The 17,844-nt window shown below is 46.2% G+C and overlaps 1 protein-coding gene and 1 pseudogene across 1 annotated transcript in view; one reads left to right on the top strand and one right to left on the bottom strand.

Annotated features, from left to right (window-relative positions):
• Positions 1-16,209, top strand: part of PHF21B (PHD finger protein 21B) — a 144,871-nt gene extending 128,662 nt beyond the window's left edge. Inside the window, exons 7-13 of the mRNA XM_071549806.1 lie at positions 3,145-3,221; positions 6,240-6,294; positions 8,322-8,344; positions 9,643-9,801; positions 10,461-10,536; positions 11,794-11,897; positions 14,083-16,209. Of these exons, the coding sequence (XP_071405907.1) occupies positions 3,145-3,221; positions 6,240-6,294; positions 8,322-8,344; positions 9,643-9,801; positions 10,461-10,536; positions 11,794-11,897; positions 14,083-14,307 (719 nt within the window). The 3' untranslated portion in view covers positions 14,308-16,209. The remainder of the gene's footprint in view (positions 1-3,144; positions 3,222-6,239; positions 6,295-8,321; positions 8,345-9,642; positions 9,802-10,460; positions 10,537-11,793; positions 11,898-14,082) is intronic.
• Positions 5,392-5,506, bottom strand: LOC139670757 (5S ribosomal RNA; annotated as a pseudogene).
• Positions 16,210-17,844: the final 1,635 nt, after the last annotated feature.

Genomic DNA, 17,844 nt, shown 5'->3' with positions numbered 1-17,844 from the left:
TGCTGATGTCTTTGTAATAAGATTCCCTGTTCCTTGGCTTTAATCCATGTTCTGAATTAGGGAGAGAACAGCATCTGAATTGAAAGGTTTCCTCAAGATATGCAGCAGGTTTTCTGTGGGTCTTGTTGCATTTTTTCAGTGTATTTCCTCTTTAACTCTGCATTTGAGAAAATCATTTAATGTCCCAGTGACTGAGAATTTGAAAGCAGTTTAAAGAAACTTTAAGCCACTGACATTTTTAATCCCTTAATGGTAATGGATTGAAATGAAAATCAAAAAGCTACAGCAATTTCGGGAGAAGATTTATAATCCAAAAAGTGCAAATGACAACTGGCTCTTGTTTTCTTTGTCTAAGGAAAATAGGACAACATTTGAAATTATGCTGAAGTGCAAATTATGCTTACAACAGAGAGGACTTTATTTTGAATAATTCTTTACCCTTTGATTTTATTGGGACTAAAATCACATTGTGTGTGTGAATTTAATGCTGATTTCAGTCTTCCAAGTGCTGCTGTGCTCTGTTTGTTTCACACTTAAGTGTGGACAGGCACATTCCAACCCAAACTGCTGCAACACCCATCCCACAGAATCAATTCTTGCAGACAAATTCACTTTTTATATTCCTACTAGCATTAAATAAATGGCTCCAACAAAGAGCTATTTACTATAGAAAGGATATTTCTTCATGTGAATTGGTGATTACAACTGTCAGAAATGCCCTTACAGCTTTCACATGCTAAAGGTTATTATTTTAGTGCTATGTTATGTTTATTGTTATTTGCCAGAAAGAAGTGGTCACTACACAGCTCAGTTTATTTTAATACTTCTAATGCATTTCTCAATTTCACATTTTTGGAATGAAACTCGATGAAGATTGAGTCATTAAAAGCTTATTCACTCAGTGTCATTAATTTCCACTGCTTTTCTTGCTCCTGTTCATGAATTTTGTACTGCAGGGCTGTGACCCCTGGCATGTGGGTTGCTGTGTGTGCTCACAGCCAGAGGGACATTCCCTGGCTTCAAAGGAGCTCTGAGCAGGAGGCATCTCTGAGGCCTTGCCCAGTGAATGCCCCCAGCAGCTCCCACTACCTGGCACGTGGCAAGGAGCAGCTCCCCCTGCAGAGAAACTGCCACCTCAGCCCTCATGGAATGACCATGCAGAGTGTTTGTTGGTGAAGGCAGCAGCTCAGTGAAGTCTGGCCTCCAACAGAAAGCTGTCTGCAAAATTATTCGTATTTGTCAAATCTACTACAGTTTCTTTTTTTTTCTGCTTGGGTCCTATTTTTTAAATTAATAAGCTGAGGAATGAAGTAGCTCAACTCTGTGGTGCAGTGCATGGTTCTAACATATTGGATCTTTTTCTCTAGACTATGAGAACACCTTTTAGCATTATCATTAAGTAAAGAAAAAAAAACGGTAGATAGAAAGCAAAACTTTAAAAGAATGCCCTATAGTTCTAAAGGTTGTTCTAAAAATACACATCTTTGTTTACCATGGCAAAGTAGAAAAACTGAAATATTTCTGTCTGGGTTACTGGAATGGTTATGATTTAAGCAGTTAAAAAAAGTGGTTGCTCTTCTGTTTTTCCTGTCTATCTGGTTTCCTTCCCTTCATCACTCCAAGAGCAGGGCTTAGCCAATGGACTTTGGTGAAGGCAAAGTTTTCAATCAGTATCTTGGCACTCAGGGCAGTACAAAATCCATGCAATGTTGGCCTCGTCTCCAGGGACTCTGTGTCCGATGCACAGACTGACAGTCTGGGCTTAATACTTGAAATGTGACACAGGAGTGACCAGCATTTGGAAAGGGTGCCTGGAAACCAGAACTGTGTGCTGGGAATCCAACTCTCATGGCTCACAAACACTCTGAAAGCTGGGCTGTGTCTTACCCTTGGGCTACAGATGATGCTCAGCATCCTGAAGGCCCTTCTCTGGTGCTGAGGATGTTCTGAGATAGAACTCTGTAGCCCAGACACTGAGGGAAGATGCCAGACCTTGTGCACAGTCAGGTGGTGTCCTGAGTTCCTGCTGGGTGTCCCCCTGGGGCTCTGCTGCTGCCAGTTCCTCTCCTGAGATTCACTCAGAGCAGGGCAGAGTGCAGGTGTCACCATTTGGGGGGCATTTAGACCAACAGAATCCCTCTGGCACCTCAGCACAGAGTCTAAACCTACAATATTCACAAAGGAAACATTCTGGAACAGAGGACACAGTTCATGTCATGGGGTGGATGCTGTGGGGCTCTCCTTGCTGGAGTGTGTCTGCTCTTCAGTCACAAAATAACGTGCTTGGAACAATCTCACTGTTCTGAACTGATGGCAAGAGCTGGAAAAAGGAATTCCATGTGATGTCCATGGAATCCTAGCTCAGATAAAAGCAGCAATAACCCTGCAGGTTTCTGTGGTGGGGTGATGTGCTCCCTCTTTGTGTGTGTGTGTGCACACTGAGGGTGCCCATCGCTAGTGGTGGCCAAACAGCCCTCAGCACAGGCTGCCCTGAGGAGGAGGGACCATGTCCTGGCAGGGGTCTCTGCTGTGTTTCACCCCTCTCTGCCAGGGCTGCAGTGCAGGGAGCCCACCCTGGTGCTGCTCTTTGCAGGGGCACAGGTACAGGTGGAGCTCACAACATGTGCCATGCTCAGCAGTGTGAATTGTGTGCTTTGGGTGGGCAAATCATCATTAGAATTGAATCCAGCCCTGCTCTCTGTAACCTCCACAAGGAAAAGTAATGCAAAGGGAATGTAAAAAGGATCTCTGTGTTTTCATATGGTGAGAATACAAGGCTTAATTGCTTTAATGCTTCCTTTTTGTTACACCCAGGGTGCTGTGACAGCTCTCTGGTGATGTTTGTGAATGCTTGTCTGAAGGGAAGGGATCATAATAAAATCTTGTAGGGCAGCACAAGTCCACCTTGAAGGAAGGGAAACAAAAATATGCCTGTGTTCTGAGTCTCACAAGGAAAAGCTTATTAATGTCAAACCTTGAACTGCAGCAAATATCAATGCTGTGCAACCCAATTACACTTTAGGAACTGAATCTGACACAAAGCCCGAGGGGTGGAGGGGAAGAGCATCTTGCTTAACAAGTTACATCTGCATTTTTCCGTGATGAATGAGAAATGCACAATTCATGTTCTTTCCATGGTTACAGAAATCCAGAGCAAGCGTCAGGAAAGGAAGAGAAGAAGCACAGCAAACCCAGCCTACAGTGGACTCTTGGAAACAGAGGTACTTCAGCAGTCACTTTTTTTAGCACAGTTCTATTTCATGTCAATAAAAGGTCTAAGTGCTTCTTACTACAAAAATATATATGAATGCAGACCCACACAGTTACTTGTAAAAAGATATTGATGTGGAGAAGAAAGAAAAGATCTCATCTCAGTAGCTAAGCAACAGGTTTGCACCCCACAACATCACTTGCTTCAAACTGGAATTCATCTTAGTTTTAATAAAGGCCAAAAGGACTAAATTAATGTGGGACCTAATTACTCTTTCACCCACACAGGCAGTCCCTTTGGGTCACAACTGAAGAACAGAAGTGCTGCATTATATTCAAACTTGCATTGCTATTTCTCTTTTCCTGTGTGCCAAGTAACAAAGGGAGAGTCTGCTTTTTTATTAGTGACATTCATAAAAGGGAAATGTTGGTTTAAGAGTCAGTGTGCTCTGTGGGGGTATAGAAGGCTGCAAATAAATACTATAATGCATAATTGAAAATAAAATGCTCTGGATAATCTCTGTTATCTGTTACACTTACATTCTTACATTTATAGTAGCATCAGAATTTGGTCCTGCCTAATACTGCATTGCAAACCTGGTGTACAAGCAGCACAAAAATAAGCTTAACTTCTTCTGAATTTTTATTTTGTTTCAGAACTGACTTATGTAAATTTATTCATCTAATTAAAATTTCACCCTTAAATTTCAGCACAGTTTGGGGTAACTGAATTTCCTACGGAAATGAAACTCAGTTGCAGGCAGCTCTCCATTTGAGCAGGTTTTCTCTGGGTTCTGAATTCTTTAAGCCTGAAGAAAGTGCTGTTTCTGTGTTGAGGTGCAGAGTTTTTGGTGTGCCAGCATTTCAGATTTCTGGCTATGTTGGCAGACAGAGGAGGCCAAGAAGAAACCCACCTTGGTAATCAAGCTGCTTAGTCATTTGATTGTTCTTTCTTTGCAAGTGTTGAAGGTTTTTATACTGCAGAGCAGCTCTGGGTGCTTGAATTCCTCAGAACTCCTCAGCTGTTCTCCTCAGGGCAAATACTGATGTCCATACACCCAGTTCTGAGCACAGCAGGAACCTCAGCCTTGCTGGCATTAAATCTCAAGGGCCTTAGGCCTTCTTGTCCTGGTAAGTTTTTAAAACACTTGCAGCAGAGTTTTGTGGCTGTAGCCGGATGAGTGTGTGTGACAAACTCAGCTGTCCTGGGGCAGAGGTGGCAGGGAGGATGGAGAAGGTCTCTGCAATTCAGTACTTCTCATTTTATCTGTTCCCCAAAGCATCTCCTGAGGTGAAGGAAGGACTGTCTGTGGAGGAGTCCTGTGCTGATCAGCTGTGTCCTCGTTAGGAGCTGTCATTAAGCACTGACCATGGGGAATGCTGTCCCAGTAAAATGAAGGCAGATGGTTTTTCTCTGATCAATTAGCTGCTCAAATTGATTTGCTAATCAGTGAGTTGAGGTATTTGTGGCATTTCAGGCATTTTGGCGCAGTTTAATTTAGTCTCCTGGATGATATTTAATTCATGATTGTTTAAATTGAAATTGCATATCAATTGGAGTTTGCATTTGTGGACGCCCCTCAGAGCAGCAGGAGCTCAGCAAAAATGTGCAAAAATGTGGTCATGGTCTTATGGCTTCACTGGAAGGTTGTGCTTTCTCTTTTCATGGCTTTGTTCTTAAGAAAAATGAGATACCATCCTATTTCCCTGCCCTCAGCAGCCTTTTTTTCCCCCATAGGAAAGAGTTAAGTTTCAGGCTGGTTATTTTTCTGAAGAAAGAAACATCTATTCAAAATTCATTAACAGACTGGCAGGCACCCATGTATAAGAGAACAGTTTACTCACTACAGAATAAATCATTTATTAGCAAAACCCCTCTAATTGTCCCCCAAGCAGAATCTACCAGCCTCTAATGGAGGAATGTGGTGCTGTTCCCAGAGCTGCTGTACCCGTGTGGGGGGCTTAGAGACACATTTGGGGGCTGTGTGTGTGGCTCAGCTTTGCGAACGAAGATTTGGGAAGGGCTGTCCCCACGTGGGTGTGCCCTTCCAGCCTGCGCAGTGGATTTTTTTAGGTGAGGCTCAGCGTGCACAGAACTGGCCCCACCGTTTAAGTCCTGAGGTTCGTCTGCCACGGCCGAGCGAGCTTGGACAGTGCCAGTGAAGTCCTCAGGATTAGAACCTACAGCCCCCGGCATTTCCCAGGAGGTCTCCCATCCAAGTACTAATCCAGGGCTGACCCTGCTTAGCTTCCGAGATCTGATGGGATCGGATGTCAGGGAGGCATGGGGGCTGTGCAGACTGTTAACAAAGCATGGTTTGCTGCTGACCAGCAACTCGTGCCATCTGATGGGTCAAACACCCCAAGAAGGTGTCAGTGGCTTGTGCTGGTGAGTGTGGTGGTCTCAGCAGGCTGAAATCCCTGCCAGCCCCTCGAGGCCGAGCACATTCTCTTCTGCAGGGAAATGCTTTGCTTTGGCCCTCCTGCTTTGCCTGCAGGCTCAGTGTGTTCCTCTGCACTGCTGGCAGCGGGCACAGAGGTGAAGGTGCTTCTCCTGCAGCTGGGAAGTCCATCACTTTTCCATACATGCAAATAAAGATGTCATGTCACAGCAAGTTTATTGCACAGGTTTTCCCTTGTGGATATGCTGGAACCACATCAATGACATTTGCAATTTGTGTTTCTAATCCAATGCACAGCCAACTCCTCTGTGAAGAACTTGTTAGGAAGGGAAATAGTAGCTCAGTTGGTTAAAACTTGGTTGTAATAATGCCAAGGTCATGGGTTCAATCCCCTGTGTGGGCCACTGACATAAGAGTTGGACTCGATGAGCCTTGTGGGTCTCTTCCAACTCTCTGGGATTCTGTGAAATGGTGCAGCTGTTTGTCTGACTGTCCCATTGGCCAATCCTTTGGAGCTTTTAGAGAGCTGGTTAGGGCTGAGGGAATGCCCTGGAGGTTGTTAATGTGGGGTGTGAGGAACAAGCAGAGCCCTTTGCAGTGACCTGTGCTTGGTTTCTCTCCCTGCAGCGGAAACGCCTCGCCTCGAACTATCTGAATAACCCCTTGTTCCTCTCAGCAAGAGGTAAGCATGTTTGGAATGATACAATGCCATGTAATGACATGTTAATAGTTATTAGGAGGATTTCATAGCAGTTACTGCCAGGTCATTACACTGTGTAAGGTCCCTGCAGTTTTTAGTGTGCACTGAAAATAGATGGTTTTCCTGCAATAACAATTGAAGGATAAGGCTAAAGGTCACAGTTGTGTAGAAATGGATCCAAAGTCTCTGCAATCAGAGGCAAATCTGGTCTCTGCTATTGTAAGCACCATGTAGTGAGAGAACTGATTGAAGAAGGCAGTGTTGCCAACCCCAAGTGCTTAGGAATATATATTGAAAAATTTGGATTTAAAAAAAGAAATTACTGTTTTGGGCTTTCCATTTGCCTCTTTTCACAAGCTTTAAGGAACTTCTGTCCAGCCTCAAGGGCTAGAATTTCCCCATACCTTTTGCTTTAGAAACAAGGGCAGAAAAGCACCGAGTGTTTCTGATTCCAAGAACTGCAGCCATAAATCTAGATTTGATGACCTTGGATATTCCTTCCAGTCTTGAATTTATAAAAACTTCAGATTGCGAGACTTTAGTAGTAGAAGCCTTGAGAATGAACAGCTCAAGGAGCCATTTGGGGATGCTGATCAGCTTGTGGGAAGAAGCCCATTCCAGGGAATATTTGCAGCACAGAGTAGGCAGAGAGTTGGGAGCTGAACCAAGGAGGATACTGAGTACATTTTAATTCTTCAGGCAAGGCCATGCAGTATTTTAAGGAAGAAAAGAGAAGCTTGAGTTGCATTGAGTTCCCTGTGGTCTCAGGGGACACCAGAGGTTATCACACAGTGAACAGCCTGGATGACATCCCTCTTAGCAGGAGCCCAGGCTCGTGTGAGCCCCTGTGGAACCAACATTATTCCTGCCTTAGTTTTATCTTCAAATTAAAATGGTAATTTGTTATTAGTCTTGTCATAGTGCTTGTTTTTCCCATGTAAACACATGTGAAAAACCAGGAGAGGATGGCAATGGTAGCAAGCTGGGCTGGAGCCCCTGGGAGGGTTTCCTTGAAACTGGGGTTTGAAATCTCTGACCTTTTTCCACCACATATTTCCCATTTTATTTGCAAGGAAGTAGAAAAGTGGCAGGGGTCCAGTGATGCAACTGTCTCAGAGCTGCCTGGCAATCACCACTCTCTGCCCTGCGTTGTTAATTCCTCCTTGAGTCCTGTATCTTTGGTTTGGTGCTCCTTTAAAAATGTTGCCTTCAGTTTAATTTTTCAGAAACTTGAAGGTGGAAGTGGGCATATTTTAAAAAGTTTAAAACTTTGTAGCAAAAGTGAGCTGAAAAGACAAATAAACAAACTAGAAAAAAATCCCCATGATGTCCAGGAAACAGCTGTCATTTCTGGAAATATAGAAGAGAACAGTTCTTGTAAATTTTGATCAAAATGTCAATTAATCAGGATTCATTTATCTGAAAATGCCTTACCTGAAATGAGGTCATGTCTCCTGACATGTATCATTTGTAGGAAAGCCTCTTCAATTATCAAGCCTGTGTTTATCTGAATAACATTTATATCCCCTGAGTAATTGTGGTGTCATATCAAGGTGCACCTTTTGTGTGCATTTGTGGATTTGAAGTGGCATCTACAGATTTTATTAGTCTGTGATTATTTCTGGAACTCTTTGCCAAAGTATTCTACAGTTCTTGAGAAAACCAGAGAAATGTGCACAGCAGGCTCAAGTCCCTAAGGAAGACTTTTGGCCTCCTGTGGAGAGGAGCTCTGTGTTACAGTTGTTGAAAATGTGGAATAGAAGGTGGTGCTCACACTGTGCCCTTCCAGCCCCCGGCCTTTGGACACAGGATTCCTGCAGTGCACATTTAGACTCTCAGCTGCTGATTCCCTGCTTGCTGTTGCATCCTCCCCTGCCTGTGCTGGCTCTGGCAGTGCCCGGGTTCCCTGTGCCACAGCCTGGCTGGAACTGTTCCCAGCTGAGGCCTGGCACTCCCTGCAGCCACGTGTTTGCCACTAACCTGTTCTCTGCCCTTCTTTTCTCTGCCAGCAAATGAGGATCCATTCTGGAAGGTGAGTGTGGCACTTGTGTGTGAGCAGAGTCCTCTCACCACTCTGGAGTTCAGTGCCTGCCTCTGGTTATTGTGCTCCCTGCCAAGGCACCAAACTGCAGAGTTCTCCTGTCCCTCTTAACTAAACCTTCCATCCCCCAAGCCAGAATTTCGGAGATTATCTCCTTCAAATGCAAGGCTTGAGCTTAATCCTTCTGTAGAATCCAGTCGTTTAGAAATTTCTAGTACAGATTTGTGGGTTTAATGAAAATTTTAAGAAAAATGAGTAACCATTCTAGTTTGGTAGATTAAATCTCTTTACATTGAGGTTAAAATTAAGATTTTTTGAGCAGGTAGTTTCTAAAGAGTGATTTTTTTTCCACAGAACTGAGTTAGAATTCAAGATACAAGCCTGACTATCATGAGACATCATCAAACTATCATGACACTTTATAATTAATATTCCCAAAAATAAAAATATGCTTTTTAAATTAACAAACATATAAAATTATTATTCTCCTTCCTGAAAAACCAGTAGGAAATTTAAGTTTTTTTATAATCACTCACAAGCCATGACAATTTCAGAATCAGTATCTGTTTTATTAAAATGCACTTAATTATACAAAGAGTAATTAACGTTGCCACCAAATTAGCATAGCAATTTACTACATGACATTGTAACTTTGTTGATGAGTCTTAGTTCATTTTATGTATTGCTTCAGACAAAGCACTAATCAGTCTTGTTGGGGAAAGGTTGTCAGAGCAGGTCCAAGCAGAGAACAATTAGTGCCAGGGAGGAGAGGAGCCTCTACAGGAGCTGCCAGGGAGGGTGCAGAGTCCAGGGTGCTTCCCCAGTGCTTTTGGAGGCAATGGGCATCAAACATGGAGCTGTGCCTTTTCCCCAAGGATACAACCCTTTTCTGCTCGTTTCCTTCTGCTTTGGAGCTGAAGGACAAGTGATCCCCACTTACCTTGTGCTGGGCTTCAGAACAGAGAGACAGAGATACTTGTGTTGGAGTGACACACTGGCAAAACCAGTGAAATAATTCCTCGGTCACAAGCTGGTACATTTGTCAGCTCCCTGCTGTGTTTGATTGCTTGGGGTTTATGTTTCTCTTTCAATTCATGGACCTTGTTTATGCCTCTTTTGTGTATTTGTGTTTGTTGTTGCCATCCATCCCTTTGCCCTGTGCAGGGGTCAGGGTCCCTCTGGCAGGTGGATTGAGAGTTTGGGGAGCCTGCCTGCTGCAGCCAGGCCTGGGGTGCTGCACACAGAGGGCTGTGCAGGGCTGAGCTCACACAGGCCCTCCTCTCTTGCAGAGCGAGATCCACCACGAGGAGCACTGCAGTGCCTGCAAGCGCGGGGTGGACCTGCAGCCCTGCGGAACCTGTCCCAGGGCGTATCACCTCAGCTGCCTGGAGCCCCCCCTCAAAACTGCCCCCAAGGGCGTCTGGCTCTGCCCCAAGTGCCAACAGAAGGTAGGAGTGTGGAGCGTGCCGTGCCAAGGAGGGCAAAGGGGAGGAACCTCCACTTTGTGTACACTGCATTGGTTTAGGGGCTGCAGCTTCAAGGGTCTGCATTAGCTAAAGGATTGCTGAGAGGCCTTACTACAGCTTGCAGTGTTTATTTCTGGCATTTTCATCATCCTGAACCTGGTTTGCCTGCAATCACAGCTGCTTAGAATTGTCCTTTTAAAATGTACCTTCAATTGCTTTGTCTTTACAATTTTTCCTTTGCACTAACACCACCAGCATGTGGCATTGCCTGACAAGGAATGCAAACCTCAGATGTGAGGGAGCAGTTCAGGAGACTGTTCACCGGTGGATCTGAAAACTGTGAGGAGAACTCTTCTTTAATTATGTTTCTTACACACAGCCATGACAGCAATGCTAATCTATGTAGTTACTGTAAATAATGCTGATTATTTGAGCAAGAAAACAATTACTAAACCACTGCAGTGTCACTAAAGTGTAGATTCTGTGCCTTGGGGTTCTTTGTGTGCAGCTCTGAGATCACTGTTATGTTCTGAGACAAGGACCCAGGATCTGGTCCTGCAGAGCTGTAAGGCTGGAGGAAGAAAAACATTAACCTGTGTCTTTGTGGAGTCTTAACTTTTTGTTGTTCCCTGGGCTTGTAGGTGTTAAAGAAAGATGACAACGTGCCATGGACTGGGACTCTGGCCATTGTTCACTCCTATGTGACTCATAAAACAGGTGGGGATTCACACAGCTATTGCCAGGGAATTGCCTGCCATTCCCTGTGGGCAGTGCCATTGGAGCTGTGTGTGGCAGTGACACTAAAGCAGTGCTGCAGTGCTGCCAGGGCTGAGGGGGTAGTAAGCAAAGGGCCACAAGGACTGGGAACAGAAGGTCACTCTCTCTCCCCTTCCCCTCGATCTGCTCCTGTGCCATCTTCCCTCTGAGAGGAAGCTGAGATTGGTCTCTCAGGGGCTTCACTCTCTGGGGGAGGCTGTCATCAAAGTGGTACCTTCCTGGGAACAGGGCTGGAAATGGGGTATTGAGGCAGAATCATAGTCTGGGAGGCAGAGAGGCACAGTCAGGCTAAGTTGTGTCACTGGGTATGTAGCACAATGCCTGACTGGTGTCTCAGGCACTGCAGCAACCTCAGCTTCCAAGTGTTGCAGTACTGTTTGGTGTAGCAGTCATTAGTGTCACATGCTGTGTGACACCTGTGCATTGGTCATTACTCTTTTTTAGTTCCCTCTGCAGTCTTACAATGGGCTGTTTGGGGCATTGGAGCACATTCTTGAGGAGTTCTGTGGAGCTCTGGCACTGTTTAATTGTGCTTTTCAGCCAGGGCCACAAACTATTGCCATTCCAGGTGACTCACCTGTTCTGAAATACCATCCACCTCTTTCTTGGAGACCTCCAGGACCACATGTGGTCTAAGGGGTGAATTTTAATTCACCTCAAATGTGGACTGTAGCTTTCAGGTTGTCCTCCTGTGCACCAGCCATTGGCACAGATACAAGCATGGAATCCCAGAATCCCTGAGGCTGGCAAAGCCCTGCCAGCCCCTGGAGCCCACCCTGTGCCCGATGCCCACCTTGGCAAAGCCCTGCCAGCCCCTGGAGCCCACCTTGTGCCCGATGCCCACCTTGGCAAAGCCCTGCCAGCCCATGGAGCCCACCCTGTGCCCGATGCCCACCTTAGCAAAGCCCTCCCAGCCCATGGAGCCCACTCTGTGCCCCATGCCCACCTTGTCGCCCAGCCCAGGGCACTGAGTGCCACGGCCAGTCCTGCCTTGGGCACCTCCAGGGCTGGGCACTCCAGTGCTCCCTGGACAGCCCCTGTCAGTGCCTGCCCACCCTTTCAGTGCAGAAGTTTGGCTGTGCCTGCTGACAAAAGGCCAGTGAGACCTGAAGCCCCCCTTGTGCCTTGTGTTGGCAGGGACAGCCCTGCTGTCTGTCCTTCCTTAACCTCTGCATCCCTAATCTTACTGTTCCACAGTCAAAGAGGAAGAGAAGAGAAAGTTATTGAAGAGGACCAGTGAGCTGAAGAGTGAGCATAGACAGTTGGAAGAAAAAAATCGACTTCTCAGCAATGCAGTGAAGGTAGGACACCTGACTGGGGACACAGAGTCTCCTGCAGAGATGTTTATAAAGAATTTATGCCCAAAAAACTGGTATTTTGTGGCTAGAAAATTATTTATGCTCCCAAGCTAGAGATTTTCAAGTGTGAATGCATTTCTTTCTGAGGAAATATGTGTGGGTTTCCTTTCTGCACAGAAACAAGGTTCTCTAGCAGGCTGAGGAGAAGAAACCACCTGAACTCATGTGGCAAACACACACACACAACCCCCCCAAAACAGCCATGGCTGCCTTCCTTGGAGTGCCACAGGTAGCTCTGATCTACCCAGTGACTTCCAGGCACTCCATCAGTCACAAGCACATCCTCCTTAGCTCAAAACTCCTGAGATTCAATAGAAATAATCATCTTTATTTGTATCAGGGGCTGAATGTTGTAACACCTCTCCACAGCTGGAGATGGATTCATAATAATGTTCTCCATTCCAACTCATTTCAAAGCTGAATGTTGGTTTGAGGTGTCTCCCACTCACACCGTGCCACGAGGACCAGTCTCTTGCTGAATGGGCTGAATTCAAAGCCATAATTCTTATCCTTCATGGCTGAAGGGACTGATTTGGGGCTACCTCACTCTGAAGGGGTAGCTCTTAGTTTGCATGGCAGCCTCAATGAATATTTGACACTTCCCTACCCTGGAAAAATCAAAGCGGCAGCTGCAGGAGTAACTGGTCACTGCTTGTTTTACCAGTGCAGTTAATCCAGAGGGGACATTTAAAACCGAATGGAAGGAAAAGCAATAACTTATTAAAAGACATCACAGTGGGGAATATTCCCTGTAAGTGTGTTTAGCCACCATGACACTAATGGAAACACACGTGTGTGAGGGAGGTAGGAGAGGTCAGTGGGGTGAGGAGTTTGGAAAAGCAAAGTAGTCACTTGCCAGATGCATGTCATAATCAGTAAGATTTCTACCTAAGCAGAATGAGGTTCTTTCAGTGGGCAGCACTATTTGATTTAAATGGGAGTGTCAGCCAATGATTACATTTACTGGAAATGTATCCACTTGAAAGGAGAAAAGCAATTAAAGGTGTTCCAGCACAGAGCAATTTCTTTCTGATATTTTAAGAGATTTATGTTAAAAAGAACACTCTCATACACACCACAGGTGTCATGATGTTATTTTGTAAAAACAGAACATGATTTATGCTTCACCTGAGATTTCATCTCTCTATACCAACCTCTGCGCAGCTCCACACAGTTGCTTTCCAAACAAGTTGAGTTTCAACTGAGCAGTTCCCACTTCCTCAGGACTGGAGAATCCCCATCCCTACCTTGGCAGTCTGGATCACAGCCAAAGAGGAGCAATCTGCAGACATGGCACCAGTTTTGCCAGAGCCCTGGGCCTGCTGGGAGAAAGAATAGAGAGGAGGTTTCAGATAGCAGAGATCACTGTCCCCTCCCGTGTAGCAGACAGGCTCAGGGGTTGGCTCTGCCACAGGGGCCCTGGCAGGAGGGTGGCATCTCAGCTGCAGCAGTCTGTGCTTGGGGAGGGAAAGGAGAGTTACTAATTCTCCCTTATTTCTTCTGGGAAAAGCAAGGGATTTGAGATGCCTTTGTTTGGTTCGTGCTGTCATGCCCATTTTTATGGAGGTTTGTATGAAACATTGCAGGGGATCACAGGGTGCATTTGGCCACCCTGTAGGACAAGGGCTTCTGGTGACTGCACTGGTGTAACAGCTGTCTTAGAGCCAAGATTTCTGGCATAAAAACGTGAGCATTTAGTGAGATCAGTGCATCCTCTCAGTACTGACTCCCTAAAACTTGTGGCATGCATAGAATGCATCGTGGTGAGTTTTACCCCCAGGAGTTTATCAGTGCCTGTCGGTGAGATGGAGAGATCTCACTGGTTGGTGCCTTTGGTACTTCCCAGCAGCACAGCTATTGCTCCCCCATGGCTCACATCCCTGGGAGTGCAGAGGGTGTTTGTGCCAGGCTGGGGCTGGAAATGGCCTCTGAATGTGTCTGGTTTGGGAAGAGGAGCACTGTTCCTCAGACAGCTGCTGCAGTGTGTGCAGCACTGGTGGTTACTCCATTTGTTAAGCTGTGGGTTTGCTATCCCCAAAGGAGGATGTGCACTCAAGGCACAAAAGGGTGTTTGGAGAGATGTTTGACACCAATTTGAATGCGTTCTTTCCTTCTCTTTATTTGATAGAAATGCTTAGAGCTAAAAACCAGCTTGTTGGCCCAGCGGAAAGGGACTCAGTCATCTCTGGAACGCCTCAAAACCCTCATTAGACTGATACAGAGCGAGCAGATGATCCAGGTTACCATGACGACCACCACCACCTCCTCCCTGCTCTCGGTGCCCTGGATCAAGCCCTCCCCTGGCCCCGCTGCCCTGCACAAAGCCCTGCAGCCCTCGCAGGGCAACAACTGACGGCGCGGCCGCGGCACCGGGACCTCGTGCCAGAGCGAGCGGAGACTGCGCTGCCGCGGGGAGCAGGAGCGCTCCCACCTGTGCCAGGGCAGCGAGCCCTTGGCAGGGCGCTGGCGCAGCGCCTTCGGGGGCTGCCAGGCCCTTCAGTGCTGATGAGATTTTGTTTTGTTCTGTTGGCCTTAATTGTCTTTCTAGATGCGCAGGGGGAGCGGCGGCGGCAGTGGCATCGTGGGGCGGGCAGGTCTCTGTGCTGCTCCGAGGAACTGGCAATGCAAAGATTTAGTGGAGAAGTAGTAGGGAAGTAGTTGGGCTGCGAGGGGAGTGTGGGGGGCGGTGGGGAGCGGGAGCTGAGCTGCAGAGCACTGGCCGCGGTGCTGCGGAGCGGCACAGAGGGCCCCTTGGTTCAGGGCCAGTGGGGCACCACACACACTCTCAGAGCCTTCCAAACAAGGAGATCCTTTTTTCAGTATTATTAGAGTTGAGAATTGCAGATATTTAAATAAAGAAACTGTATGAAGTTAGCGTTTCTAGTCAAATATTGAAGTATTTTCATGCCGATGCTTCTGTATATGCGTTCCGAAGTATTTAAAGAAGTATGACTGTAAAACTCCTTACTTTTTTGCAGGTCCTTTTTACTTATTTTGCTATCAGTGTATTTTTCTCATGGAGTTTTTGTGCAAGATTTAGCGTAAACCATGATAGTGGATATCTTTGGCAGGTTGGGTTTCATTTTTTAAAGAGGTTATTTTGGGGTTTTCTTTTTTTTAATTTTGGAGATGTGTTTTTTTAAAGGAAAAAAAAGCAAATAAGTATTCTGTTTTCTGTTTCTTGACAGTACAGATAATATGCCAAAAAGATAACTTTACATTTTTGTACTGCATTTTTATTGTTAAGAATACGTAATATGATTTTTAATTTTTTTTTCTTGTAGAAATATCTGCTGAATGGTACAGGAAAAAACAAACTGCCTCAAGGGGTTGTTTCTCAAACTGGATAATACCAAGAGTTCTGGAGGAGGGACAGGGCATGGAAAATGAAAAGATTTTTTGTGGGTTTTTTTTTCTTTTTTTGGAAACTTGATTCGTTTGTAAGATTTTGTTGGCTTTTAGCCTATTTGGGGAGCGTTTAGCATTAGCCTGAGGCAATCCCAGCACACCTGCTCGTGTCACTCCATAGTCTTCCTGGTTCTGCAGGGCCCTGCCGGCCCCTCAGTGGCTGCCTGGGAGGGAGGGATGGGCAGCCTGTTGTGCCACCCCTCTCAGCCCAGGTGCCACCTCCCTGTCCCCTCTGAGCCCTCCATCCAGCAGCACAACAGATACTCAAGGAAAGCTACCAGAGCACGACACAAGGCTGGCCTCTCACATCAACATATCACACGGTGCCGAGTATCTTCCTTTTTCTGTTGTTTATAATGACAAAAACAACCCAACCCCACGAGGGACTGGCTTTTTTCCCTGGCCCATCCCCAGGCAGCACATGGTCCCTTCAGTCATTGTCACAACTCCGGGAGAAACTGTGCAGTACTAAACAAATCTATTTTAATACACAACACTCGGTTGAACAAGATTTTTATATTCTTTTATCGATGAACAAAGTAAACTAAGGAAAACACAATTGTTATACATTGGTTATTGTATGCCAGTTATGCATTCTGACGTGGCTTGCAATGTAAATGTTTTCAGGTTTAATGATTTTTTTTTCCTTCTCAGACAAATTTAAAAAAAAAGGGAAAAGTGTGGAAGGTTGAATATGTGAAGAATTTCTGAAGAACTGTCTTGGACTGTTTAAAGTAGTTATTTTGAAAAGGGGACTGTCCAGTGGATAGTGTGCATAGGAAAAAAAAGTGTTTGTCTTAAATATGCCAATGTAGTTTTACTTCTTTATGATGCATTAAACTTGACTGACCAGTTTACTGGTGTTGTTTGGTGGTGTTGGCCCTGAGGGGTCACAGCGTGTCCTTTCCTGGCCCAACTCTGCCTGAGGGGTAAGAAACTTGTGCTGATTTCTCCACCACTGTCTTCCATTTTCAGATTTAAAGGATGCCAGAATAACTACAGTGCTTTCTGCTTTCCTTCTTCCAGGAAGGTGAGCTGTTCCTGAGGCCATGGTGTCTCCAGGCAGGGCAGTCCCTACCTCAGCTTCCCAGCTCTTGGAGTAACTGCAGATCTGCTGGCAGACCCCTGGGCTTCAGTGTCAGACCTGCACTTCCAGGTGCTCTTCAAAGCGTTGTCAAGGCCTTTATAAATCACTTCTAAGTAGTAAAGCATGAGAGAGAGAGCTCTCCGAGGAGCTGGCTGCTTTCTGGCCACTGAAAGGGACAGAACGTCCCACTAAATCAAGTGAAAGCAAAGTTGCAGCTACTCAAAGCCTCCCACAGTGGTTAGTGCTTATGCACAGCAGAAGCAGGGTTAGGGTTGGTTTTGTCAGCGGCAGGGGAAAAGAAAAGGGTATTTTTGTTGTCTGGGTGTGTGTGGCCTTGTCTTCACTTCGTGGCAGTGCCACCATTTAATTTTGGACTGAATTACCAGGGGTTCAGCACTGCGTTCCTGCTTTCTCTTCAGCTCAGCTGCCCCCTCCTTTCTCCCAGCCTCAGGAAACTCAGCCTGATTTTTCCCAGCATTGCTTCCAATATCAGAAGACACATCTCCCCCAGGCCAGCAACCCCCAAAATGGTGTGTCCTCCTCATCCCCCGCCCCCGTCTGGCACCACCCTAACTCACACCCTGAGCCCTGTGCTGTCAGGCAGGGGCCAATTCCAGAGCTTTGCGTGCTGCTGAATAATTAATACAGTTGCAAGGGAGTGGGGGCTTCTGGCAGCCTTTAATCTTGGAGAGTGAGTCAAGCTGAGGACTTGGGGCTTTGGGGGAGCCCCAGCAGCCTCTGTGGCCCTCGCTGTGGCACCAGCATTGTCTGTGATAGGAACAGGAGCTGCAGGGGTGCCAGCCTGCCCTCCCAGGCCAAAGGTATCTTAGAGCTGTGCCAGACCTCAGAGCTCTTTGTGCCACTGGCAGAGTGTTCTCTGTGCATGGGACCTTTCCACATGCCATTGGGTGCCTGCTCTGCCATAGCCATTGCAGTGGAGCCTGTTGTCCCCAAGCCTGGGGGTTTGTGTTTGTGCCTCTGCACATTTAATGTCACCCACCCTCCCTGCTCTCAGTGTCTCCCCTCCCTCAGAAATGAGAGGAACAGAAACTCCTCTGTCTGATAGGAACACAAAGCAGGATGATGAATGCTGGCATGGCTTGTCTGTGCCAGGAAGGATCCTGATGGTTTTGGGCTTCATAGTCTCAGGGATGGTTCTGTGCAGGGCCAAGGGTTGGATGATCTTTGTGGGTCCCTTCCAACTCGGCATATTCTGTGATTCCTAAAGGCAGAAGCCACAATGGATCCATTAGGACCCAAATGCTCAAACATCAGGAAGCAAAGTCAAGCCCCTCAATTTATTTTTTTTTTAATATTTAGTTCACGATCAGAGGAGCAATTTTGATAGGATGGATTTAACAGGAGCAGCAGCAGCTTGTCTCGTGGCAGACCTTC

The sequence above is a fragment of the Pithys albifrons genome, chromosome 3, assembly GCF_047495875.1.
Source record: "Pithys albifrons albifrons isolate INPA30051 chromosome 3, PitAlb_v1, whole genome shotgun sequence".
Lineage (NCBI taxonomy): Eukaryota > Metazoa > Chordata > Aves > Passeriformes > Thamnophilidae > Pithys > Pithys albifrons.
Note: the sequence above shows the minus strand (reverse complement) of the source record. Positions and strands in the feature narration are given on the sequence as shown.